General features: G+C 34.7%; 1 protein-coding gene across 1 annotated transcript; it reads left to right on the top strand.

The window, feature by feature from the left end:
- Positions 1-566: 566 nt before the first annotated feature.
- Positions 567-27,745, top strand: LOC126830315 (beta-secretase 1). The gene is made up of 11 exons (XM_050560682.1): positions 567-635; positions 1,961-2,435; positions 4,747-4,835; positions 12,247-12,463; positions 13,870-14,019; positions 15,110-15,244; positions 16,448-16,549; positions 18,474-18,626; positions 19,706-19,814; positions 20,604-20,750; positions 22,969-27,745. Exons 2-11 carry the CDS (start codon positions 2,145-2,147, stop codon positions 23,163-23,165), a joined length of 1,590 nt encoding a protein of 529 aa, XP_050416639.1. The 5' UTR covers positions 567-635; positions 1,961-2,144; the 3' UTR covers positions 23,166-27,745.

Genomic DNA, 27,745 nt, shown 5'->3' with positions numbered 1-27,745 from the left:
ATGTTCCTTGGTATTCTAGAAGATATTTTACAGTATTTCTCTCATCATAAAATCCACAACTTCGTACTTATTCTTCAGTAGCAGAAGTTTCATGTTTATCATACCGCCATATTGTTTGCAGGTTGCTACACAGTGCTAGTGTTTCAGTTCGGTCGAAAAATTCAGTCAGTATTTCACACCATTCCACGAAACTGGGGATTACCTCCCTTATGTACTTTGAAGGAAATGAATGAAGTAATTTATAATAATCTGGCTACAAAAATGTAAGAAAAACAAAGAGAAAAGAAAAACAATCAGTGATAAAGAAGAGTACACATTTTTTTCAGATTTCCATAATTTAACAAAATATTCCTGATCATACAGTTAGCAAAATTTAAGTTTGTAGCAGAATCGTGTTCTCATTTCGTGTAAAAAAAAAAGAAAAACAAATGGAAAATTATATTAATAATGTTTCAATAAAAAAAAGACACATTAGCTGACCAATCTTTTGTTCAATTCTTAATGGTGGTTTTAGATTAAAAAGGCGCATTTACAAACGCTAACAAAACAATATTTTCCAATAAATAGTCATTTCGTTCAGGTTTATCTATTTCTTGGTTGGGAATATTGGATTACCGGAAAGAAGATTGTATTTGGTAATTTTATGTGACTCTGTTATTCTGGTTTTAAAAGAATTTGGTAGTTTTATTTCGACATGTTTAAATAAGTGTTTTTTTTAACGTTTCACCGTTATATATGGGAATCATTTCCTCCTTGAGTAGGTGTGGACTTGTGAATAAACTACCTAAATGGTCGAAAATTACTTGTACTTGCTCTAGTCATTCCCACAGTAAAAAGTAAAATCTGAAAAAATGACAAATTTGCGTCATCAATCAGGAAGTTTCTATGTAAATCAGTTTATTTTATCATGTGATGCTTCTAGAACACTAGATATTATTTCATATTTCAGCTACCGATAAATGCTGTTGTAATCTATTATAAAAAATATATGAAATATAATTGTCAATATCGCATTCCTAAAACTGCAGCAGTGACAGCTGTGCGCTGGCCATAGATTAACTATTGAAATGTTCATAATATTGATTAAATATCTATGGAGTCATATCAGTAACCCATTTTACTTACTTTTATATCCATATGGATCACAAAACTCATTTTCTATATCTATTAAACTAGATGTACATGTACTATGTAGGCCTATAGATGCCTGTATTTTAATTTTAAAGTGGCATTATGTGAGAGCTAAATCTGCCTGTTGGTGGTCTCTATTAATTTTGGCTTCAATTAATGTTATATAAATTTTTATTTAAACATTAATTCACATGACAAGCCCATAATCAACTATACATGTACGGTATACCACCAGATGGCAGAAACATTGAATGGATTAGAACCTCTGTGCCATTGAATAAATTAACGTTAAAATGGATAGTCAAGATTTTGTTTATTATCATAGCAAGGATGCTTGACAATCAGGACTATGTAGCGATATTTTGTCAAAACTTCAAACACTCAATGAGAATAAAGTTGTTCATTGAAATTTTCAATATGTTCATTTTTCGTTATCTATTTTTGAACTTGTTTTATGATAACAAGAACGACCGGCTCTTTTTCTAAATCTTACAATGCATGTTTAAGGTGTGGCTAATATAACTGTAAAGAAAAATAAAAAATAAAGATTTGATTGAGGGAATATCATTAAAGATACGTGTTGGTTAGCTTTTCTATGTACCGTTAATATTTTGTGTTGTTAAAAAATATATGTAAGATAAGGAAGATGAAAAAAACAATACCGGGTATTGAGGTCATCATTAAATCATATTTAGCAATTCAGTACGGTACATATATATGTATGTTTTATTATCTATTTCCTATTTTTTATGCATATGAAAAGAACATAATGTATATGGCCTACATTGTATGTACAGTATCTACAGTTTTTATTTTTCTTTCATTTCAGGCAATAGTGAACATCAATGAAAATGGTTCAAGCCAGTTTTCATGGAAATTGAAGTGCAAATCAAAAGACTAAAATGGATTCGCAGGAAGCAATTTCTAGTTTTATGAAAATGAATGCTGAAATTTAATGTTAAAATATTTTGTTGAAATTTTAAGAAAAGTTAGTACTGGTAAAGGTCAACAATATGGCAGAATTTATCTGTCCCAGAACTAGAAACTATAAAGGTGAAAGAAAAGATTTAGTCTTATTAACGGTTGTTGTGCTATTTTCTGTTTTTGAACTGTGCTGTTGTCATGCAAGTGAAAGGATATATCATGTTCCATTGAAGAGATCCATAGTCACAACATTAATGACAGGTTACTCCGTGGAGAGTGACAGACGTGCTATTGATAAACGTAGTGCTTCTAAAAATTTATATGGTCACGCTGGAGAAGGCTATTATTTGGAAATGTTGGTTGGAAGCCCTCCACAAAAGGTACAGTATGTTTCTACATATTTTATCTTGTAAATTTAAACTGGTGTAAATTTATATGCAATTAAAGATACATTATGGGAGATAAGATAAAGATATGGCAGTTCTCGCTATAATAGTTAAAAACTAGATAGTGTAAAGGTAATTTGCTGAAAATGTCAGTCAAATTGATCCACTATGAGCCGAGAAAGAACAAAGCGGTTGAAATTTTGCATAGTCTCGGTCATCATTACTAAAATCATTAATATAACCAGCATAGTCTCGATTATCCACTTTTTTTGATTAAATTATCAATGGTCGTTAGCGGCAGAATCTAATCCAGCCAACATCGAAGGCTAGCCTTGACATCGAGAGTTTATTATGGTCTGGATAAGTTAATTAATGTCTAATTGATAATTTAGATAACATTTCAGGCCTAAAGAAAGACTTGTAACAAGCAGATTTTGCTCTTGCATAATGCATGTTTAAATGTTGAGTACCGTATTTACATGTATGTGTTGAGTTAACAAAAAATAAATAATTTGGTGAAAGCTATTGAATGCTTGCTATACATTGATAGCAGAAGTTGTGTGGCCGAATTGTCTTACACTTGTACTTAAAGTTACAATTTCATATTTTCTAAGAAAGTCAAAACATAATTATTTCTATGGTTTTTGCTCAATACATGTAGGTTGTCAACTCACTATTATACGATCATAGGTGCCATTCTCACACTTAAAAATCATAACACCGGAAATAATAACACAATTACCTCCCAATTACCTCCCTTGTTTTCCTATTCCCCACCATGGAATAGCTATCCTCAAACGTTTGAATTTGAAATTGAAAATGATATTTTTGCCAATTTCTCAACTGGCAATAGTGAATTATAGGATTAAGCCGATTAATAGGATTATTCTTTAACAAGGTAGGACTGTTTATAGATACCATCTATTTTAGGGCATTATATTAATACATTTTAAAAATATAACTTAAAAATATGAAATTGTAACTTTTAAGATCATAAGGTCTGTCATTGTGTCAGGTGGCATAGTTTCGAGCCCACGCATGTAGACTCACCTTCCTAACCTTGTGGGTTTCTTCCACATCGATCAGCAGTGAATATTCTCTAGGCCACTACAATTACTGAGGGTTAATTAGCTCACAATATTAAAGTTTTCCCTTCTGCAAATTAAATTCTAGAACATATTTTTGAAGTATTAGAAAAGTAAATAAAGGTGTTTGAAGTATATCTCTGGGTTTAAAAATTTTTCCTATTTAGTGTAAATGGGTATATAAAAGGCATCATTTTGCCCCAATCTGATTAAAACACAGATCCTCTTATAGTTTAAAATTTCGTTTTACTTGTCTTTACTACACTAGGAATAGGATCTGGGGAAGTTGTAATCATTGACGTGTTCTGGATGATGTGAGGGATTAGGCAATGAAACAGTCTGTTACGGCGAGTTCTTGGCTTTTTGATGTACGGAACTGTGGGTAAACCACTAGAAACGTCAACTCTGATTGATTAATCAATGTCTGACGTCATAGGGTCAAAAGCCGCTCGTTTGACCCCTGACGTGAACTTCCACTATAATTTGTCAGATCTTCATGTAGTGTAAGCCATCGAAAGTATAAAAAACCGAAATATAGATCTGTATTTTAATCAGATTGCATTTTGCCCGGAACAGTATATTTATATGGTCTTTATATGTAAACAATGCTATCGAGTCAATGATCGATGACATGTAATGTGATATCACACATAGAAGACATGTGAACTTATAAAGGTCAGTCGTCTTACAAGAAGGCTTTCGTAATACCTCTGTGAAACAGATTGTTTTTTCTCCTGATCTTCCTGTTTCCTTCCACTGCGAAAGAACCCCAACGCACAAGAAAATTATTGAAATGAAATTGTACCATATGTTAGTCCCCAATGTTACAGAATTTATTTTTCACATTCTCTCTAAAGGTGTCAACATTTGGAGTAAACAAGGCCTGCTCCAGCTCAACACAACACTTTCGCAACCAATTACAATATCTTCAACACGTTCTCTGTAGTGAATACATCATGATTCTCCTCACACCTCATCTGTTTGTCTTGTAGTCACTGTGACAGGACTTAATTCTGTGTTACTCAAATGGTTTAATTTTCTATCTGTTCGAAATGAGTGATCTCTGATTTTGATTATTTAATAATCAAGAAATAGAATGTGAAGTTTTAATATTTTGTGTTTAGTAAGTTTAAATGTTTGCCAACATTAAGTCATCTCAAAATGTAGTGTTTGAAATGATTTGATTGTCTTTTTTAATACTTATTTTTTTTCATTATTAGATAAATGTATTAGTTGATACCGGTAGTAGTAATTTAGCTATAGCAGCATCACCAAGTCCAGAAATAACAACTTACTTTCACAGAGATCAGTAAGTAGCCATACACTGTACTACATGTACATTAGTGCTTGGTATTGCCACTGCAGTTACAATACGATACTATTGGTATTCAGGTACTGCGATACGATTCGTATCGCGATTCATAACCAAAGCAATAATAACGTAGAAAACAAAAGGATAAATGAATAATTGATATTTTTAGTCCTGCCGATGTTGAAGAAATAAAACTTGTTTTTATATCATGATATTGATAGGTATAAAAAAAAAAGGACCCAAATAATTTAAGAGTGTTTGTGTACCTACATGTACATGTATAGATAATGTGTGACATGGATAATTAAGAGTGTGACATGTTACTTACTGAGGTGACAAAAAAGCTCCTAAAAACTGTGAAAAATCGATTCAGCATCTCATGATTCAATATGCGAACCGTGAGATGCTGAATCACGATATATTGATTCAAGGATATATCGTGCCAGCACCAATGTACATGTATAAACCCACAAGAAATCTGCAATCCTCTCCTGACACCTCATTACTTATACAGCGCTCTTATAATTTATCAACATAGTTACTGGTCATTCCATGTTCAAGCACCATTGTTATGGAATAAATTACCAATTCAAAGTCATAATGCCACTGCTATCACTACATTTACAACTAAACTAAAGACATATTTATTTAAAAAGTTTTTTAATAATAATAATAATAATAACTAGATCTGCTAAGCAGATATTAAAGCTTTCATATTCACAGTCACTGTCACATGTCATAGAAATAATATGAACAGAAAAAAAAATCATTATAATGAGTAAAAATTTGGTGAAGTTAATTCGATTTTTCACTGGTAAATAATTAAATAGACAAGTGGCATAACTTGACCCGCATCCCATCAGCTATCCTGAAAAATGCTGGAAAAATTAAACAAGTAAATTGTGTTTAGTACTGGGTTAATTAAGACAGGCATATGCCTTTGCTATACAGGATGACATGAGGGAAATTTAGCTTGGGAGGTGTAGGCCTGCAGCCAAAATTTCTAGCTAGCTTAGAAACACAACTCCGCTACACGGTCTTCCATAAAAGAAAAACTATACATTTTTGGAAAGTTTATGATGCCAGGAAGACAAAATCTGGGAGTTCCAAGCAAAATGTTTGCAATTTATTGATTTAGGGCCAGATGAAATTCGTCAAAATTGTCAAATAAATGCTATTTGTGTACTAACAATTCTGAAGTTGACAAAAAATTAAATAGTTGGTAAAACACCTCGTGTCTTCATCATTGGCAATGAACAGTTTATTGGACAGATTTTGATGTAAATAAAAATGCTCAAAACACAAATGTCATGGGTGAATAAAGAATTGTGGAAATCCATTAACGGTAAAAAAGAATTATCTCCCTTTCTGTCAAATGCCTGTAATTGATAGACTATCAGGTCTTGTATGAATCATAAGACCAGGTGCGGGCAAACAAGCCCAATAATTATTTTGTTTGTTGGATCTCAAGGGCCTGTTAGGGTTGGTTGTTGGATGTTTGCTCAGAAATTATCGCTTGTATGGAACATGCTAGAGTCGATTTGTAGCATATTCTAGCCAGGGGATATGTTTGACAGTAGTTGAGTGATATGCTTTTGAAATAATGGAGATCAGTAGCACTTTATAAGCATTGAACCACATGATTTTTTTCCACTAAGATAAACATTCTAAACCCACATACATGTTCCCTTTCAATTAGCCACTACAGTATTTTTACAACTGTACATGTAGCTGTGAACTACTATTTCGGATATGATTAATGGTCAAATTACAAACATACATGTAGATATAAGTTAAAAAAAATAATTGTGTATCTGGGCTGGAATGAAGGGAAAGGTTAGAAAACAGGATGAACAGTTGTGAAATTATTTATTAAAGTGAAACAATCATTGAAAATCAAAATTAAACAGTTACTCTGCACATCAAATGTCATCAAAGTTAATCTTCATTATCATCATCACTGTCACTAAATGTATTAACATCAAATTCGGTCTCTTTAACAGTTTTTTTTTCATTTTCACATTGACTACACATGCACAGGTCTGTACAAGAAAGGGGGGTTGGGATGGCCTAGAGTGCCGCGCTTCGACCTCTAGCTGGTCGGTCACCTCTGGCTTGTGGCTGTGGCTGTGGCTTTGATCCCAGGTGTGAGCGTATGTGGCATGGAGATAGAGGCGTCTTCTCAACCTCGTGGGTTTCCTCCGGGCACTCCGGTTTCCTCTCACTGCTAAAGACCCATACGCGCAAGCGAATTATTGAAATAAAATTGAAACTGTATGTTAGTCCCAAAATGACCTAGTTTGTGTTGAGTGGACGTTAAACCCCATTTCTCTCTCTCTCTCTCTGTACAAGACAACTTTGCTGGCCATTTATGATTCTTTCTCTTATGACATCTTCACAGAATATATTGTATGTGGTTTAATATTCGACGGAGGGCTAGTCATCTTTGCTGAAAAATATAAATAAACATATACATGTACACAATTAAAACAAAATTCTGGAGCTTGGTTTACTCTCATTAATTTCGTACAACAGAGGAAAAAGACACTTACACAGGGGTTAACATCTTATTTTCATGCAGAAACCAGCTAATGAAGACAGGAAGGCATTAGCAGTACAAGGAGAGATAGAGAGGAGAATTGCGGTTTAACGTCCACTGGACAAAAACATAGTAATTTCAGGACTCACCCATGGTTCAGTTTTATTTGAATAATACCAGTGGCAAGAAGGCGGAGAATACAAATAAAAAAAACATCACAAATATTTACCTTTCTGATAACTGTCTAAGAAATTCAGTACATTAGCCACAATCCATGCGGGTGCTGTGAAATTTCTAGAGGAGGGAGCTGGAACCCATGAGCCCGTTAAATTCGCCACTGTAAATGAGCAGAGCTACATCAAACCTAATTTTGAGTCCCTCAGTGATAAATAACTTGATTCAAAATCGTATTATAGCCCCAACGACGATTTGATGAATGGAGACCGTAACGTTACGACAAAGTCTAACACTGTAAGTACCAAATAGTCATACGAGATATGTGCATCTCATCAAATTCAGCTTATACCATACCCACAATAATGTTACGGAGTCAGTGAGTTCAAGTTAGACAATACGCTGACCTTCCACTGACCATGCTTATAATATAAAATCTGTCAATGACAGCTGATTCATTGTTTAGTCTTTTATATGATATATTTAATATCAATAATATATGTATATGCATGCTTTATTTTACTTTACACGACCTCTAAAAATGCCCCAAATCGTAAAAATACGACTTTTTGGATTTCGATCTCCTTTTTTCGGCTACCCCGGACATTTTCAAAAAATGATACAATGATTTCACACAACAGGCCAGCTATTAGCCTCTCGATTGACAAGAGTTTCATCGCCCTCCATTCATTATAACCAATGTCATCGTGCCCTAAAGAATCAACAAATCAGCTTGCTTATCTCTGCTTACCCTAGGCAAAAAATGCTCATCTTTGAACTCAATCATGACATTGACCTAGTGAACGCCTACACCAAGTTTGAACATTCTAGCTTAATTAGAAGGAGAGTTCTTGTGTTCCAAAGTCCCGGCCCTTCAAATTGCTTCTATTTTTCATTTTCAATTCAAAATGGTGACCATCACGTGACCGAAATCAAAATTCTGATCCGATAGATTTTTAGGCATTCCTTCCAGGATTCCGAAAATATGACGCCCGAGTCTGTAAGTAAAATAGCAAAAAAGCCTTTTTGATTTTTCACGTTTAAAGATGGTGGCACTTCCGGTTCGATCGACAAACTCCATATTTTGTGTACGAATCAGTAATTACTTGTCTAGTATCGAATTTTTTTTTTAGGTCATTCTGACCTATATTTCGACGATTTTTTTGAAAACTTTGATCCTTAATTTCACCAAGGGGAGATAATTTAGAAAATTTCCAAGGACATCATTGAAGTCGCATTGGCAAGATCTACTAACATTCTAAATTTCACGAAAATCGCACAACTATTAAAGAAGTTGTCAAATTGGTAATAACTTCCGGTTCGAAATGACAGCGACGAATTTTCGAAATGCCAAAATCCGAAATTGCAGATTTGAAGTAAATGTTTCAAGATACTCAAAGAAAAAGAATTAGTAAAATAGGTCAAATAGTCACAAAGTTACAGCATTGTAGGTCAAATGCATTCCTTCGTAAAATTCGGTGATTTCGGATTCGTAAAACGTTTTGAAAATATATTTAATCAACAGCCACCACCCATTTTTTGGGGGATAGGTAAAAGTTTCAGAACGATCCTATGGTTAGATTCTGAGAAATCCGATTTGTGGACAAAACACAAAAAAAAAATAACAATAATAATCTTAACAGAAACAATAAGCTTTCATATGTAATATGAAAGCTTAATAATAATGTCCTAAAATCCAACCAAAGCTGCTCTTTGGTAACATTATGGTCAATTAAAACAAATCACTACTGTCACTAGTTAGAAAATCAACAGTTAAAAGAAAACGTTTCTAAAAAGATGGGTTTTTAGATTCTTTTTAAAACGGACAATTGATGCACAGTACTTTAGTTCTGTAGGAAAATCATTAGAATTCCACAGTTCTGCTGCCGCAAAAGCAAAGAAGCGTCTACTGAAAGAAGAGTTTGCAGTTACTGATTTAATAAGGTATTTAGTTTCGGAACGAAGATTTCTGGTAGGGTGGTAGGGTTGAATTAATTCTTTAATATATATAGGAGAGTCATCACATGACAAAGCACAGAAAGTCAGCATGAGAATTTTAAAATCGATTCTGGTCTTAATCGGTAGCCAGTGGAGTTCTTTCAAAACAGGGGTAATATTGGTGTATAATTTAGTTCTTGTAACAATTCTTGCAGCTTTGTTTTGAATCTTTTGTAGTCTATTAATTTGATATGCTGGTAAGTTGTAGAGTAACGAGTTGCAGTAATCGAGACGTGAGGTCACCAAAGAGTTAATTAACAGTTTTGTAGAGTCAATGTCGAGGAAATTGGGATCCGTCGAATTTTGTGAAGTTGGAAGTTGGAAGCTTTACAGATTGAGGAGATGTGAGCATTCATGTTCATATTCTTATCCAAACTTACACCAAGATTTCGAACACTATTAACCGGGTTAACATTAAAATTACCAATTGAGATATTACTTACAGATATTTTGGATAAATGATGATTAGAACCGATTTGCACGAACTCTGTTTTTTCATCATTGAGCTTTAAGAAGTTCTTTTTCATCCAGCACTTAATAGCATCAATGTATGATTCAAGTTTAGACACTCGAAGAAATTCATTTTCGGGTTTAATTGAAATGTAAAGTTGAGTATCATCAGCATAGATGTGATAATTCAGATTGAATGATTTCAAAATACGCCCTAGAGGAGTGGTATAAGCAGTAAAGAGCAACGGTCCGAGCACCGATCCCTGGGGCACGCCGAATTTAAGTTCTACAGATGAAGACTTAACCTTATTGATGACAACGGATTGGTGACGGGATGTAAGATATGACCGGAACCAATTTAGCACACTACCCTCGAGTCCGAAAACGTCATGTAGCCGTTTTAACAGTAGAGACTGGTCGATTGTGTCGAAGGCGGCACTTAAATCAAGACGAACCAGTAAAACCACATTTTTATTGTCAAGACTAGTTAGGATATCATTATTCACACGAGTTAAGGCTGTTTCTGTACTATGTTTGCTTCTGTATGCTGATTGGAAGGGTTCGTTAAGATTGTGTAACTTCAGGTGGGCTTTGAAACGTATTGCTACAACCTTTTCAGTAAGTTTAGAGATGAAAGACAGGTTAGAGACAGGTCTGTAGCTTTTCAAATCGTTGTAATCTAATGTACTCTTCTTGAGAAGTGGAAAGACCAATGCTTTTACCCAGTGATCCTTTTATTTTATCTAAATTTGTTTTAAATTATATAAATATAATATTGTCTTGTTCTATAATATGTAAAGCTCATATGAGCACATCATGTGGCAGTTCTTGTACTTATAGAAATGTGTAATAATAATATAGCAATAACATAGGCATGTTTTAGACAATAATAATGTCTAAGTTTTCATTGCTAACTCCATGCTATAATGTAACCAGAATTGTTATTTAATATTTAATTAACAGAACAAAACCAACATTTCTTTCAATAATACATGTAGATGAACTTCTTGCTTAGATTCATCCAGATTCAATAAATGTAGAGGCCTATCAAAAGATTTTACCCAACACTTATCGGTGACACTGGTTTGTTTATAATGTCTGCTTAACAAATGTCTTTATTAGTTCAGTTAGTGCAGAAAAATATATATATATACATGTAGGTTGTTAAACCTCATTTCATTTCCTTCACATAAAGTACATGTAAGAGGTTAAACCCTATTTCATTTCCTTCTCATAAAGTGCATGTAAGAGGTTAAACCCTATTTCATTTCCTTCTCATAAAGTGCATGTAAGAGGTTAAACCCTATTTCATTTCCTTCTCATAAAGTGCATGTAAGAGGTTAAACCCTATTTCATTTCCTTCTCATAAAGTGCATACAAGAGATTAAACCCTATTTCATTTCCTTCTCATAAAGTGCATGTAAGAGGTTAAACCCTATTTCATTTCCTTCTCATAAAGTGCATACAAGAGATTAAACCCTATTTCATTTCCTTCTCATAAAGTGCATGTAAGAGGTAAAACCCTATTTCATTTCCTTCTCATAAAGTGCATGTAAGAGGTTAAACCCTATTCCATTTCCTTCTCATAAAGTGCATGTAAGAGGTTAAACCCTATTTCATTTCCTTCTCATAAAGTGCATGTAAGAGGTTAAACCCTATTTCATTTCCTTCTCATAAAGTGCATGTAAGATGTTAAACCCTATTTCATTTCCTTCTCATAAAGTGCATGTAAGAGGTTAAACCCTATTCCATTTCCTTCACATAAAGTGCATGTAAGAGGTTAAACCCTATTCCATTTCCTTCACATAAAGTACATGTAAGAGGTTAAACCCTATTCCATTTCCTTCACATAAAGTACATGTAAGAGGTTAAACCCTATTCCATTTCCTTCACATAAAGTACATGTAAGAGGTTAAACCCTATTCCATTTCCTTCACATAAAGTGCATGTAAGAGGTTAAACCCTATTCCATTTCCTTCACATAAAGTACATGTAAGAGGTTAAACCCTATTCCATTTCCTTCACATAAAGTACATGTAAGAGGTTAAACCCTATTCCATTTCCTTCACATAAAGTACATGTAAGAGGTTAAACCCTATTCCATTTCCTTCACATAAAGTACATGTAAGAGGTTAAACCCTATTCCATTTCCTTCACATAAAGTACATTGTAGTGGTAATCTTAGTAATAGACAGTATATCATTTTGATGTTCAAATATTCTATGACATTATTTTTTTTTATTGCAGATCAAGCACTTATGTGAAAGATGGCCGTGAAGTACATGTACCTTATACACAAGGTGAATGGTCGGGTGAACTCGGACAAGATGATATAACCTTGACCTTCTTACCAAATGTCACATTCCGTCCAAATATTGTTTGTATAACAAGTTCCCGTAATTTCTTTATAAATGGATCTGAATGGCAGGGAATTGTTGGTCTCGCCTACAGAGTTATAGCAAGAGTAAGCTAAATCTCCTTATTATTACAATAAAATGTTAGGGGGGGGGGGGGCAAATGGTTAAATTTAAATGTGTGCACATTAGATCACAAGGTCAGTCATTGAGTCAAGTGGTGTGGTTGCGATTCCAGTCTTGTACATGACAAAGAGTAGAGTCGTTCAGATGGGACGAAAAACCAAGGCCCTGTGACCACGTTGGTGTGCACGTAAAAGAACCCTCGACAGTTGGAATTTGATGAATAGTAGTAAGAAATCCTGCTGTCTGGGCAAAAGAAAACCCTGACAGCACACTGCATAACATATGCCAGTCTTCATTAGCACAGTTGGTGCAAAAAAGTAGGAACTTAACCCTTTCATTGCGTATACCCGGTAGTACCGGGTATTATAAAATGTCGGTAAAATACAAGTACCTGGTATTACCGTGTACTCAGTAAAGCCCTCGCTAAAATTAGTACCGTAACTGCCATCTGTTGTATTTTCTATACACTGGAATATATTTCCACGTGTTTCAAAGCGGCAAACCGTAAAATGGCAGAGTGCATAGTGACAACGTAGACGATGCACTCTCGACGAAGTCGTGAATGACGTCTTGCTGACCAACACGTGGACAATTTCGAGGCGGGGGGTACACTTAATTCGTTTCCAGTTACTTGATAATGATAGTAGTCAGGACAGTGATATGGGAGTATGAAGTGTGTGATTTGTTGCGCGACGTTACGCCCATGGCTAGCTATGTCTCCCGTGCATGATGAACAAGCCCAGTGTGAACACGATAGCCCTGTGTCTGCAGTAGATTCTGACAATAATTCTGATGTTGATAATAATGCTGGAATGCGGGATCGTAAAAGACGTAGGCAATTCCTGAGTCCCGAACGTGTAGATCTATTGACTGACTATATTGATAAAGATATGGGACTTGGGGATGAAAGTGAAAGTAAAAACAAGGTATTGCAATCTGCACGTGGTCATGGGAGCGGGAGACGTGATGCGCATGTTCGTGGTGGCATTGCTCATGGCTGCCATTGATATTTTTGTTTATTTTATATCTTTATCAAAATCCAGTGAAAAAAACAATATTTTATAAGTGTTTCATGGAGAAAAGTCCGTTTTCGTGTTAGCTTTAGTGAGAAATGAGAAATCAAAAATGGCCGCCATGACGTCACATGACTTCATTATTATGCAAATTTCCAAAATTCTATTTTTTCCTCTTAGCCCAACCTCATGCCCATCCCAACAGACAAAAAGATTTTTCATAAAAGCTTCCATAAGTACTTTTTGGCATTCAGTTCCAACCCCCCTTTTTTTCCTCAAAAAAGGGTCTAGCACAGGCAGTGGATTTACGTCTAGCATTGAAAGGGTTAAATCCAGCTTCATGTTCATCTCTTAATTTTGATAAATTCTCTTTTCAGCCTGACAGTTCATTGACACCATTTTTTGATACATTGATTGAAGAAAGCAAACTGAACAATACATTCTCTATACAGTTATGTGGACGTCCATCGTCAGATATTAGCGGCGATATATCGTCATCTAATGATGACAGTATGGGAGGTTCTATGGTTAGTATTGGTTTAAAGAGAAAATTTATGATTCCGTCCGTACAGTTTTTGAACAACATCTAATTTTTCACATGCTAAAATGTATCATTTAGTTAAGAAAACAAAATTGAAATATCAACAATCGATGATCTCACAACTTGGATTCAGTTACATTTAAAAGAGACCCATCAAAATTTTTTACCCAACATTATATGTGGCACTGACTTGTTTGTAACATATGCAGAGAATGCTGAATGTTTATCTTTGTTCTGATATTCCTTTTAGAGCTTCAACTTTTATAATATTGCAGTTTGCAAGGGATTCAAAATCCCTCAAATGGCTAACAGCAGCTTTAATTGTTCAATTTACCTGAACATCCACAAATGTATTTATCAGTATTGATTATTTTAAGTGAATCATAACAGGGTTTTATTCTCATCATGTACTACATGTATGTTTACTTTTGTTGCGTTTGTATTGACTACAGTTTTAAATCCATGCCATTGCTTGTCCCAGTGGTTCTCAACCTTTTTTGGAACCGCACACCTTGGAACACATGACAAAATAGCGGCACACGTGGCTAAATATATATGAAAAATATCTGAATTTTGCAAAATAACAACACGGCAAGTCATAGATGGCATACAACGAAACATAGAATGACTCAACTAAATAAAGGAAAACACAGCTATGAACGTATCAATAGACGCCAGTGAATACTCAATTGGGATCAAGTGGCTTTTCACATTTTCTTAGTGTGCCGTTCAAAATTTCGCGGCACACTTATGAAGATCTTTCTTGTGTGCCGTGACAAACATTAATCTTTATAACCACAAAGAGACCAACATGTCACAATCATCTGATAAAACTATTGAAGTGGGTTGACCATCTCACTACGTCCAATCATAGGCTCTGACTTCATTTTTGTACCTGATTTCCCAAATTTATGTCTGTTCACTTGCTGATTCTTAGATATATATATATTTGTTGTAATGTATATTTCAGATATAGGAGATATATTAAGTTAGATATATTTTTGTGGTGTTGTATATTTCAGATATAGAAGATATATATCAAGTTAGATATATTCTTGTTATGTTGTATTTTTCAGACTATAGGAGGCATATCAAGTGACTTATATAAAGGTAATATATTTTATACACCTATACAAAAAGAATGGTATTATGAAGTTTTAATAACAGATATAGAAGTCGATCAAGCAAGTCTAAATTTGGACTGTAAAGAGGTGAGTGTGTTTTCTGCAGTGTATATTTAGTTGGTACTGCTCTGTATTTTCTGTAAACAAGTATTTTATTTATATACTTTAGGGGAACCACAGTTGCTCAGTCAGCTAGACGGCTCGCTAAACGGGATGTCCTGTGTTCGTTCCCTGCATTGGCGAGAAAGTTCATCAGGATTTTCTGGCGTGGTTCCTCCTTGTCACTGGTGCAGGACCGAGGGCCTGGCAAGGGACAAAGTATAGTCATTCGGATGGGCCAAAAAGACGAGGTCCCGTATACACATTGGCATGGACAAAAAAGTTGCCTTGACAGTTGGAATTCGATATAAGAGTAGGCCATAGCACTGCTGTCAAGGCAACATTTCCCTCATAGCACACTGTATGCCTTATACCCCTCTTCATTAGCCCAGTCGGGGTAGGACATTAAAGATAAACCCCATTTCATTTCACATTAGACGTGAGTATACGTTTGATTGGTCTAACGCGTGTGAGTTAGATCACAAGGTTTGTCATTGAGTCAAGTGGCGTGGTTTCTTCTCCCCATTTGTACGTGACGAGGAGTATGGTCATCTGTCCAGCCTCATGGGTTTTATCCAAATCCTCCAGTTTCCTCCTGCTTTTAAATATCACATCGTGCAACCAAATTATCGAAATAAAATTTAATCATATGTTTTCCCGAAAAGACTTTTGTGACGAGTGGACATTAAACCCATCTCTCTCAAAGAATATGATAATTTTAGCCTTATCTCAATTTTGCAGTATGTTTTAATGCTTTTACACATTTCGCTATATTTGTTTATTAATACCAAGGAGTTTGTCTAATCTTCACTGCGTATAGGGGTTGCTTCTCAACATATTTAGCTATATTTATTGGTCACAAGAAGGAGACAATAAAACCTCACATTCGATCGGAAAAGAATCGAGGAAGAGTCCCTATAACAGTGCAGGCAAGTTTGGATCTCAGTGATGCATGGAAAGACAGGAACCAATCCTTGTAGATAAATCATAGTAAAAAAATCCCCGGTAACAAACTTGACAAGACTGTGTGGATATAAAAAGGATTTATCCAGAACGCATTTCGGGTGATAGGCCCTTCATCGGCTGGTTACAACAAAACAATACTTTTTATTATTATATATTTATTGTTCTTGAATTTATTGAATTTAAACCTTTCAGACATAATGGATGAAATATTATTTTATATTTCAGTATAATTTTGATAAAACAATAGTTGATAGCGGTACAACAAATGTTCGATTCCCTGACAAAGTTTTTAAAACGCTTGTAGCTCAAATAACAGCTAAAGTTCTTGTGAGTATTAGCTTTACATGTGTATCCATATCTTCATATTCCCGAAGCAACGAATACAAGCATTATCAGCTCATTAACCTTTGCTACATTTACTATGTTGAAGTCTTGTTTGTGATCATATGTTGTCCCCTGTGTCTGGTTCCTAAGTCAGCTTAGATAAATAGGCTAAGAACGAAAATCAGTTTTCTCTAGAAAGCAGGTCCTGATATGTTCGTGAAGCAACAGTTGCAAGTATTATCCGCTCATTAACTAGTGCTTGATATATCCACTGCAGTCACAAGACGTATTGCAATTTATGTGCTGTGATAAAATTTGTATCACGATTTCATAACCAGATCATTATTTACCAAAAAAACAACAGGATAAATGAATAATAGATATTTTTAGTCTTGCCGATGTCGTAGAAATATAACTCTTTTATATCACGATATTGATGTCGGATCAAAATAAGGACCAAAACAATTTAACAGTACCTACATGTATGGATAAGGCGACATAAAAAAAATTAGTTGGTGATCGTCCCCGTCCGCCCAGAAAATTCTACCCGACCAGAATTTTTTTTTATTTTTTATTTTCAAAATTTACGATGTTTAAAACCAATGGTAAAAGTTCCAAAATGTAGCCAGGCTACGAAATTCCTAATCGCAAGAGTTAATGAAGCGAATATAATTATTGGCACGTGTTCCAATACTTGTAAAATGCGTAGGACAGAATGACCTAAACAAATTACGACCTGTTAACAGCAGCAATGGCTGACATTTTCGTTTGCACGCGTACAGCACCAAAATACAATATTTTGAATACAACATATACAACCTGGAACTATATGTTAAGATGGGAATACGTCTCACCGATTCTGAATTACATGGAACAGTCTCTGGAATAAATGTAACAATAGATTTTCGGAATGGCCATAGGGGGCATGAATGACTAAATCGACCGATTATTAATATTAGTGATCGTAAGTCGTTATGCAAAATGTTTTTTTTTTTGGGGGGGGGGGGGGCTCTTCTGGTCTTACTATTCGCAAAATACAATATTATGAAAGTTGAATGTCTAAAAAGAATATCAGTCCAAAGACATGATATGAATTTAAAATTTTGCAACATTTGATATCCTGCAACATTAAACCAGTCGGCACCACCTATAGGCTTAAGTGTTCAGTTATAAATCTCTTTATATTATCTGATTGAATCCAAGTCGGAATATCAAAAGTTTAAATAATTCATCTGAACAATTCAAATGACGATCATGCAGATGAGTTGTGTTTTGACATGAAATAAAAGGTTAATATTCCTGAAGTATATTGCTTATTCTGTATATTCATTAAAAAAAAAACTCCAAAAAAACCTCCCTCCCTCCCACATTTTTTGAAAAAAAAGGACGATCACCAACTATTTTTTTTAGGTGGCCTAATGTGTGACATGGATAAATCAGAGTGAAAGGTTAATTACTGAAGCGACAAGAAAAAAAAGCATAAAAAAGAGTTGTGATACATCAATTCAACGATATTTCATGCCAGGACTATAATTAACCATTGTCTGGATGAGTTATTACTACATCCGTGTAAACCAAGGAGTAGCCTACTCTAACATGGAAACAATACTTTTATCTAGGCAGGGGTTGGATGGCTGAATGGTTAGCGTGCGCACGCTGTATCATAAATTCTGTCATTGAGTCGACTGGCGTGGTTTCGAATCCCCGGTTGTACGTGGCAAGGAGTAGGGTCGCCTGTCCAACCTTGTGGGTTTTCTCCGGGGCCTCCGGTTTCCTCCCACTGCTAAAGACCCCTACGCGCAAGCGAATTATGTAAATAAAATTAAACCATATGTTAGTACCGAAATGACCTAGTTTGTGTCGAGTTTTCAGGCAAAGATAGAGGTCATATATTGTACGCAATCCATTTTCTATTTTTATTTTACAGAATATAGAAACAAAAATACCAGAAACATTTTGGAATGGTGAGGAAGTCATATGTTGGAATGATACTGACGTCCCTTTTAATGCCTTTCCTACCATATCATTATCTTTCTTTAAGACTAAAAACTCTATATTTAAATTACATCTTTCACCACAAGTAAGTAGAGATAGTTTATCACATTTATCACTAATCCACCTATCTTCATTAGTCCGGGGTGGCACTGGGTGGTCTAGTGGTTTGACTCGTGAAATCTTAAAGTTTGTTATTGAGATGAGTGGCATGGTTTCGATCCCCTGCTTGTACGTGACAAGGAGTAAGGTCGCCTGTCCAATCTCATGGGTTTTCTCCGGTTTCCTCTCACTGCTAAAGACCCCTATGCACAAGTGAATTACTGAAACAAAATTGAACCATTTGTTAGTTGCGTAATGACCTAGTTTGTAAAACCCATTTCTCTCTGTGAATAAGAGTAGAAGAGTATGATGTAAACCTATTTATTTCACTCATTGGAATAAAAAGGCGAGGAAATTTCATATTCCTGAAGCAATGGCCTGAGAAATCCCTCTCTGGCCATTGCTGGATTAGCTTCTGATACTTGCACTTTTGAGGGAGTGTGTCTATTCTTCCCGTTCAGTCAATTATATCCTCAAGCACAGCAACATGACAGCCCTTCTTTTAATCAGGGACCTTCCCTAAAACTTTGGACAGTGATTTAAGGTATTAAAAAAGGTGAAAGTATTGTTCGTCTCCATAGAGTATTGTTTACATTGTATTCGTGCTGATAGCCTCGTTTGTCACACAATTAGTTTTTCTGCAATATTCTGCTATGCACTGGTTAATTGGGCATAATAAAATTGTGAGTCATGACGTAACGTTATGTAAACATATTTGGTCCAATTTGGAGCTTTGTTTGGTATTGTTACGCAGTTAGCTATTGGTTGTTAATCGGACTAATGACCAGTCATAATTTAGAACATGAATTTGCCTTCTTTACAGCAGTGAGTAGTGTTATTAGCTCTAATCAAACGAAACACTGCGAGGAGTATGGGAAATTTAGATCAATTATAAATTACTCAATGTTATAATGAACTCTATGTCTGAAACATAATAACTTCAAAATATTTATGATCGGCTCTGGCAAGAGGAGAAATGTGTGAAAAATATTTTTGTCTGAAAAACAAATTAGTACTAAACAATATGGCCTAAATGCATGTATTTCATTCTTTTTTTTGTTTCAGAAATATCTAAGACTTGTGACAGATACATCATCATTCATGTCAGTTATTTCAAAACTTGATAATATCCCACAAAAATGTTTTAAGTTTGGTATCTCAAGTTCCGAATCAGGTAATGAGTTTTCTTATCTTTAAGGGGGGTTGGATGGCTGAATGGTTAGCGTGCGCGCGCTGTATCATAAAGTCTGTCATTGAGTCGACTGGCGTGGTTTCGAATCCCCGGTTGTACGTGGCAAGGAGTAGGGTCGCCTGTCCAACCTCGTGGGTTTTCTCTGGGTCCTCCGGTTTCCTCCCACTGCTAAAGACCCCTACGCGCAAGCGAATTATGTAAATAAAATTAAACCATAGGTTAGTCCCGAAATGACCTAGTTTGTGTCGAGTGGACGTTAAACCCCATTTCTCTCTCTCTCTCTCTTATCTTTATCTTGCCTGTTCAAAATATATAGATGGTCTTTGGTTCTGCACTTGTACATAATAAGGAGTATGGGCACCTAAGACGTTTTTTTCTGGGACCCAGGTTTCCTTCTATTACTAGGAGTTGGGTTCGCCTGTCCAACTTCGTGGGTTCTCTCAGTGTCTTCCAGTTTCTTCCCACTGCTAAAGACCCCTGCGCGCAAGCGAATTATTGAAATGAAATTGAACCACATGTTAGTCCCAAACTATATGCCGAATGGAGTTAATAATTATTAAAATAAAGTAGTACCCTATGCTAGTCTTAAAATGACCTATTTTGTGTTGAGTGGACGTGGACGTGAACACAATCGGGCCTAACTACATGGAATGCACCATGGGGGATTTGGTTTCCCATCGGCATGGTTTTGTCTAATTGCCTCAGTATTGTGTTAATGTTTTATATAGACAAAATACATTCATTTTCTATTTTATTATTTTGTACGTATAGGAACAGTTTTAGGTGCTGTATTAATGGAGGGTTACTATGTGATATTTGATCGTGAAAATAAACAGATAGGTTTTGCATCTACAACCTGTCCTGCTGTATATAACACTGGTTCTACTGATACCATACAGGGACCTATTATAGTTACAAGTAAGTTAAAACTTTTAATATCATGCTGATAGAAGATAAGAACCTTGCTAGTATTGTGGGATTGTTTCCTTTTATTAACATGTTTATAGTTATACCATGATGTAATCCCAACATCATAGTGAGTTGGAAAAATAAATATGACAAAGAAATTATCTTTGAAAGAGTAGAGACATAAAAAGCTTCCCATGCTGCTACTGTGGGGTGTTTTATTTATATATCAATATTTGTACTCATTAAGTAGCTATAATCCCAACATCGGGATGATTTATAAAAATAGTTGTATGTTAAACAAATAAATATCAACAGAGAAATTATCATTGAAAAAAGTAGAAACCTTCAACGGAGAAATTGGGGAAGTAGAAACCTTTAACAGAGAAATTACCATTGGGAAGGTAGAAATCTTCAACAGAGAAATTATCATTTGGAAAGTAGAAACCTTCAACAGAGAAATTATCATTTGGAAAGTAGAAACCTTCAACATAGAAATTACCATTGGGAAGGTAGAAACCTTCAATGGAGAAATTATCATTTGGAAAGTAGAAACCTTCAACATAGAAATTACCATTGGGAAAGTAGAAACCTTCAACATAGAAATTACCATTTGGAAGGTAGAAACCTTCAATGGAGAAATTATCATTTGGAAAGTAGAAACCTTCAACATAGAAATTACCATTGGGAAGGTAGAAACCTTCAATGGAGAAATTACCATTGGGAAGGTTTAACGGAGAAATTAACTTTGAGAAAGTAAAAACCTTCAACAGAGAAATTATCATTGGGAAGGTAAAAACCTTCAACCGAGAAATTATCTTTGGGAAAGTAGTAAACCTTCAACATAGAAATTATCAACATGGAAAAGCAGAAATCTAAAATGGTTTCTCCAGGAAAAAATGACGATATATAATAATCACTATATGATATAATCTACATTAATGGCACCCCTGATCAACATTATATATATTTTAAATTCAATATATATACAAGGGTATTACCTCCCTTTATCCTTCCTCACAATGTTATTAACTACATTATGGTTATTTTAAAATACCCTGTTGATGTATGTGGACTCGAAGATTTATACTCTGTATTTGCTGTATTAAACTGTCATTTTGGAGTTGTTTCAAATTTCTTAAACTACCCTCTGTCTAGTGGACAGTGATATAGCATGATTTGTTTTGTTTTCATTTAATTTAATCACAAGACATGACATATCTTAGTCACGATTGTCACTTTTTCAACTGTATTTATATTTATAATTTATTATATGCTATAAATCTGATTAAAACACAGATCCTATTTCGTTTCATTTTTATAGTTCAAAATTGTCTTTAATTGTCTTTACTACACTAGGATCTGGAAGAGTTGTTATCACTGACATGTTCTGAATGATGTGAGCTATTAGCCAATGAAACGGTCTGTTACGGCGAGCTTTAGGCGTGTTTTAGACGGAACTATGGGTAATCCATTAGTAACATCAATGCTGATTGGTCAATCAAATGTCTGACGTCATAGGGTCAAAATCCGCTCGGATGACCTCTGACGCAACCTATCGCTACAACCGGTCAGATCTTCATGTGGTGTAGGCCATCGAAGGTATAAAAAAAACAAAATGAAATATAGATCTGTATTTTAATCAGATTGTATATGCTATTTGATTTCTAGCATTAAATTAAATGTAACTTGATCTGAATACTTTGTTAATATGGAGAATGAGAAATGAAATGGCGTTTAATATCCTACTTTTCAACACCAACTGGGCTAATAATGATAAAGGAATATGCCACACATTTTGATATAAGTGGAATTTTGCCCTGACAGCAGCACCATGGCCCACTTTTATTTCAGTTGCAATCAGGATAGCTAAACACTTTTCCTTGTCTGCCCATCATTTCTGCAGCACCAATACATGGAAACCAGTCTGTAAAATCCCAAGGAACTTTAATGGCCAAACTGTGAGCGTATGAGGCTTGGAGATAGGGGTGCCCTCTCAACTTCATGGGTTTACTCCGGGTGTCTAATATAAGAAACACTAATAGAAAAAGAAGAAATGACCAAACCTTGTGCTTAATAAGCCAGAAATGTACTGAGCCATGGTCTTTTCTTGTGATGAATTAGAAGCAAATACACTAAAGACAGCACAAGTAAAATTGTCTGCAGTGCGCAGGCTAACACAGTTTGACTTGTAATTAAATTTCATAAAATTTCTTTATTTCTTTTGCAGAGAATATTACAGATTGTTTCTATGTGAAATCCACTAATGACCAGTCAGCTCTGATGGTAGTAGCTTATGTTATGGCTGGAGTTTGTGCTCTCTGTCTACTTCCTCTTATAATCATGGTTATCCAGTGGCAATATAGACGCTCATGTGGCAAACAGCCTGGCACAGACACAGATTCCGGCATTCTCATCGACAAATAGATCAAACGCCATTTGTTAAAGTTTTAAAATATCTATTGTGCCTACTTGATTTCAGCATGTAGGATGTGCTGCTTGTTGGTTAAACAGCTATGTGACAAGACCAGAATTGACCTGATGTTGTATGAAGTGTGAAGGTTATATGATAAATCTTAATGACACTCAGCTAGTGTATCCTGTTTCAACTTTATCATACAGTTATCAGTATTATTACTCTATATCTACACAATTCCTCAAAACATAAATCGTGATTCTGTGACCAAGGTACATAATAATAGTCAGAAATGTGTGTTAATCAGATACTTTATAAAAGAATATTTTAGTCTCTGTTGCAAGTAAGAAACAGGACCAAGCATCAAATTCAGGTTTGGATTGCTACATTTTAGTCAACCATACCAGATAAATGCCTTATTTTCAAACAGCTTTAAAAAATGTTGAAATTATTAAGAAATTTTCTCTTTTAGGTGTAAATGTAAGAGCAGTTTTTAAAAAAGCCTTATTTGACTGAACTCTGTGAATATTGTAAAAGTGAGAGTTTACCCACACAGGCCTTGTGCTATGATCAAAGAGGGGGGGTTGGATGGCCGAATGGTTAGCAAGTTCGCACTGTATCATGAGGTCTGTCGTTGAGTCAACTGGTGTGGTTTCGATTCCCGGTTGTACGTGACAAATAGTAGGGTTGCCTGTCCAACCCCATGGGTTTTCTCTGGGTCCTCCGGTTTCCTCCCACTGCTAAAGACCCCTACGCGCAATCGAATTAATGAAATAAAATTGAACCATGTGTAGGGTGACCCACCATAAATAAATATCTCCATATATCTCGACAATTACGCCACAATATTTAGATATATGCCAAGCCTCAAATCAGTTTCACACAATTATAGTCACTAAATAAACGATCATGTTGTACTTAATAAGCTATGACCATTAATCACGTATAAAAAATAGACTGAAAACTGGTTCCAAGAGTCGTCCATAACATCCAGACACTTTTGAGTAAAAGATAGGTTACGTGCCCTTGTTTTGAAATTAGTCTCGCTTAACCAGTCTATCGACCATTCTACATCTGATTGACAGGTCGGGATAATCAAGACTACTTTTTTTCGAAACATAACAGAAAGCTAGAACAAGAAATTGAATTTAGAAATAAGCACGTTAGGTAGCTCAACAATCATTTTAAGAAGCTTGTAAAAGTAAAATGAATCTACTGCTAGTATCATGTTCCTGTCTAACCCGAGTGATTCAGAGATATTATTTGTACTAAACCAAAAGATGCCGCTCTTAACGGTACAGTTAATGATAAAGCGATTTAAAAAATGAAACAAACGTAATTTCTAAATCTGCTGTAATAACCAAGAAGCTTAATTTTACTGCTATTCAAAATCGTCAACAATAAATTTTTTACGGCTGTAATAGTTGATAGATTTGTAGAGAATTGCACGTGCCATGGCTATTTATAGTATCATACTGTCAGAAAGTTGGTCTCGGCACGGCGAATGTGCACGCTTCAGTGGTAGTCTCGAACTATCAGCGGTGGACTGTATTTCTGTGAGTACATGGGTCAACCTACCATGTGTTAGTCCCGAAATGACCTAGTTTGTGTCGAGTGGATGTTAAACCGCATTTCCCCCTCTCTCTCTCTCTCTCGCTATGATCAAAGCCATAGTCAAGTCGTATTTGTTATTTAGTGGTTGAAATTTATATTTTACAGTTCTGTACCAACCTGACTAATTTAAACGGGTATATATCATGCAGCTTGCATTGGGTGAAATTTTATTCTACTCTTATTTCAATTTCCAACTGTCAAGGGATCTTTAATTTGCTGACGATGGTATATTTTCCTCCCATCCAAGCAACTAGACACCTTTTCACAGACAAGGGGAAACCATGAGGGACTTTCCCTTCCAACACCAAGATCGTACCTGGATTCTCCTCTTGGTTATTGAGTCTGTGCCATATACTCATTGAGTCATGGTGGCTTTTATCCAAAGTATCATTCAAATGTCATATGTGTGTATAATATGTACTAGTACTCTGGCTTCAAACATATTTTATCGTTTTTTGCTAATTTGCATTTATATATATAGCTCATAGGCATTGATTATATTTTTTATCACGTACAATTTTATGTGTGATTTTAAGGAGAAGGTAAATTTCTGATGTATGAAGGTTTATTTGTTTTAATTAAGTGTATTTCTATTCATGTCTTTATATTTATATGTAATGCTCATATTTTATTGGAAGGCATAATCATATTCTATCTTATTATGACAATTATTGTAATTTATTATACATATGCAATGATATATTTGGTGTGATATACATGTACAACATTACCGTTTCATTGGCTTGAATGAAAAACGTAAAAGCGACGACCCAACTCTTTAAGTAGTATTTTGATATGTAGATGGTATAGTAAAATTATATATTCACATCATTCTACAACATTACACTGTCATTGGCTGAAATAAAACTCTTAAAGTTGCAATTTCATATTTTCTAAGAAAGTCAAAACATAATTATTTCTATATCTTTTGCTCAATAGGTTGTCAACTCACTATTATACGATCATAGGTGTCATTCTCACACTTAAAACTCATTTACACCGGAAATAATGACACATTACCTCCCAATTACCTCCCTTGTTTTCTATTCTCCACCATGGAGTAGTTATCTTCAAACGTTTGAATTTGAAAATGAAAATGATACTTTTGCCAATTTCTCAACTGGCAATAGTGAATTATAGGATTATTCTTTAACAAGGTAGGACTGTTTATAGATGCCATCTATTTTAAGGCTTTATTTTAATAAATTTTAAAAATATAACTTAAAAATATGAAATTGCAACTTTAAAGGCGACGATCCAGCTATTTTTATATTGTAACAATAGCTAGACAACAAAGTGTCGGGAAAGGATGTATAAATAAACATTACAAATATAAGTAATTGAATGCATTTAATGTCTTATTTATCTGCTCGATTCAGGCTAATGAAGATGGATTACAAATATAAATTTATATATTAGATATCTCATTTAAACATGCGTCTAGTATTTATTGTAGCTAAGTTATAATTTTATTGAAGATATGGCGGGAAATGTAATACAGAGGGTGATCCCAAAAAAAGCAAAACCCCATAAAAATTTTATTAAATCCAACAAAGGTCCAGCAAATTTCAAATGTCTTGCCTTTGGTTGACTGAGACATATTGGTGAAGACTATTGTTCCAATATTCCATGCACAAAGTCAACTTGTATACCCTGAAAAAAAAAAGAAGAAAAATTAAAATTAAAAGTTTTGTAGGTTCTGGGGTTTTTTTTGGTCACCCTGTACATATTGATAGATAATGTCAAATTTAATATTTTTTAATCAAATTGGCAGCGATTGGACATGTTTGTAACTGTTATTGTTTTAATTGTGAAATTCATAACTGAATTATGTTATTTAAAGAATTTTGTATTATGTAAATATCAACCTTTGATCCAGAAGAATGATGTATGTAAAACAATAAATATTTTGAAAATTACATATAATGTATATAACACTAGTATAAGACAATAGATTGTGGTAGAGAATAATTTGATAGCATTCCGGTTTAAATTAAATGTTGATTATGTTTATTTTTTGGTATAATACATTGTACTGAGATTGATTATTTAATATCTAATTATGAAAACAAAATATCAAGGACAGATAATCTCATTTACTATATCTTTGTAAATACTGAAAGGAGTTGAACCACTGATTTCTCTTTCAAAGATTAAATTTGCAAAGTATTTTAGTTTTGCAAGGGATTCAGAGTCCCTCAAACGACAATCAGCTTTAATGATAAACTAGTTTTTTACCCGATGCTTCAAGGGTTGTGCCCGTAGCTCCGAAACTAGCCTAAGTTTATCCCTGGTTCGAGTATGATATCAGGACCACTGGATCTTAAGGATCATATGACACCAGGGCAATTGGATCTTAAGGGTCATATACCAGGACAATTGGATCTTAAGGGTTATATGATACCAGGGTCGTTTGATACCAGGACATTTGGATCTTAAGGGTCATATGATGCCATGATCATTTGATACCAGGGCCATTGGATCTTAAGGGTCATATGATGCCATGATCATTTGATACCAGGGCCATTGGATCTTAAGGGTCATATGATACCAGGGCCAATAGATCTCCGGGCTATTTGATACCAGACCACTGGATCTCAGAAACTGAGCAATATAGAAAAGTAATTTCCAATGCTTTACATGTATGTGCTTTGGCTATTTTAAGTCAAGAATTGTGCTTAAATGAGTGTAATCTGATATTGTTATTGTTATATATCTCACATGTATATTATTAAAGATAATCTTGTAGGAATGTATCTTTAAATAAAAGATAATGCACAAATGAACAAAATTGCTTCCATTAATAAATAAATTAAATATTGTATTATTTTAAACTCTGTATAAATAGGTGCATGTTACCTTGCTGTCCCATGAATAAGACAGGGCCCATGAGAGGGTGAGGGCAGCTGGGAGACTGAAAGGCCCGGAGATATGTAGATTAATGTTGGTATAAATTAATAAAGACAATACACTGTTA

The sequence above is a fragment of the Patella vulgata genome, chromosome 8 (assembly GCF_932274485.2).
Source record: "Patella vulgata chromosome 8, xgPatVulg1.2, whole genome shotgun sequence".
Classification (NCBI taxonomy): domain Eukaryota; kingdom Metazoa; phylum Mollusca; class Gastropoda; family Patellidae; genus Patella; species Patella vulgata.
The sequence above is the reverse complement of the archived record's forward strand: the minus strand, read 5'-3'. Positions and strand labels throughout refer to the sequence as shown.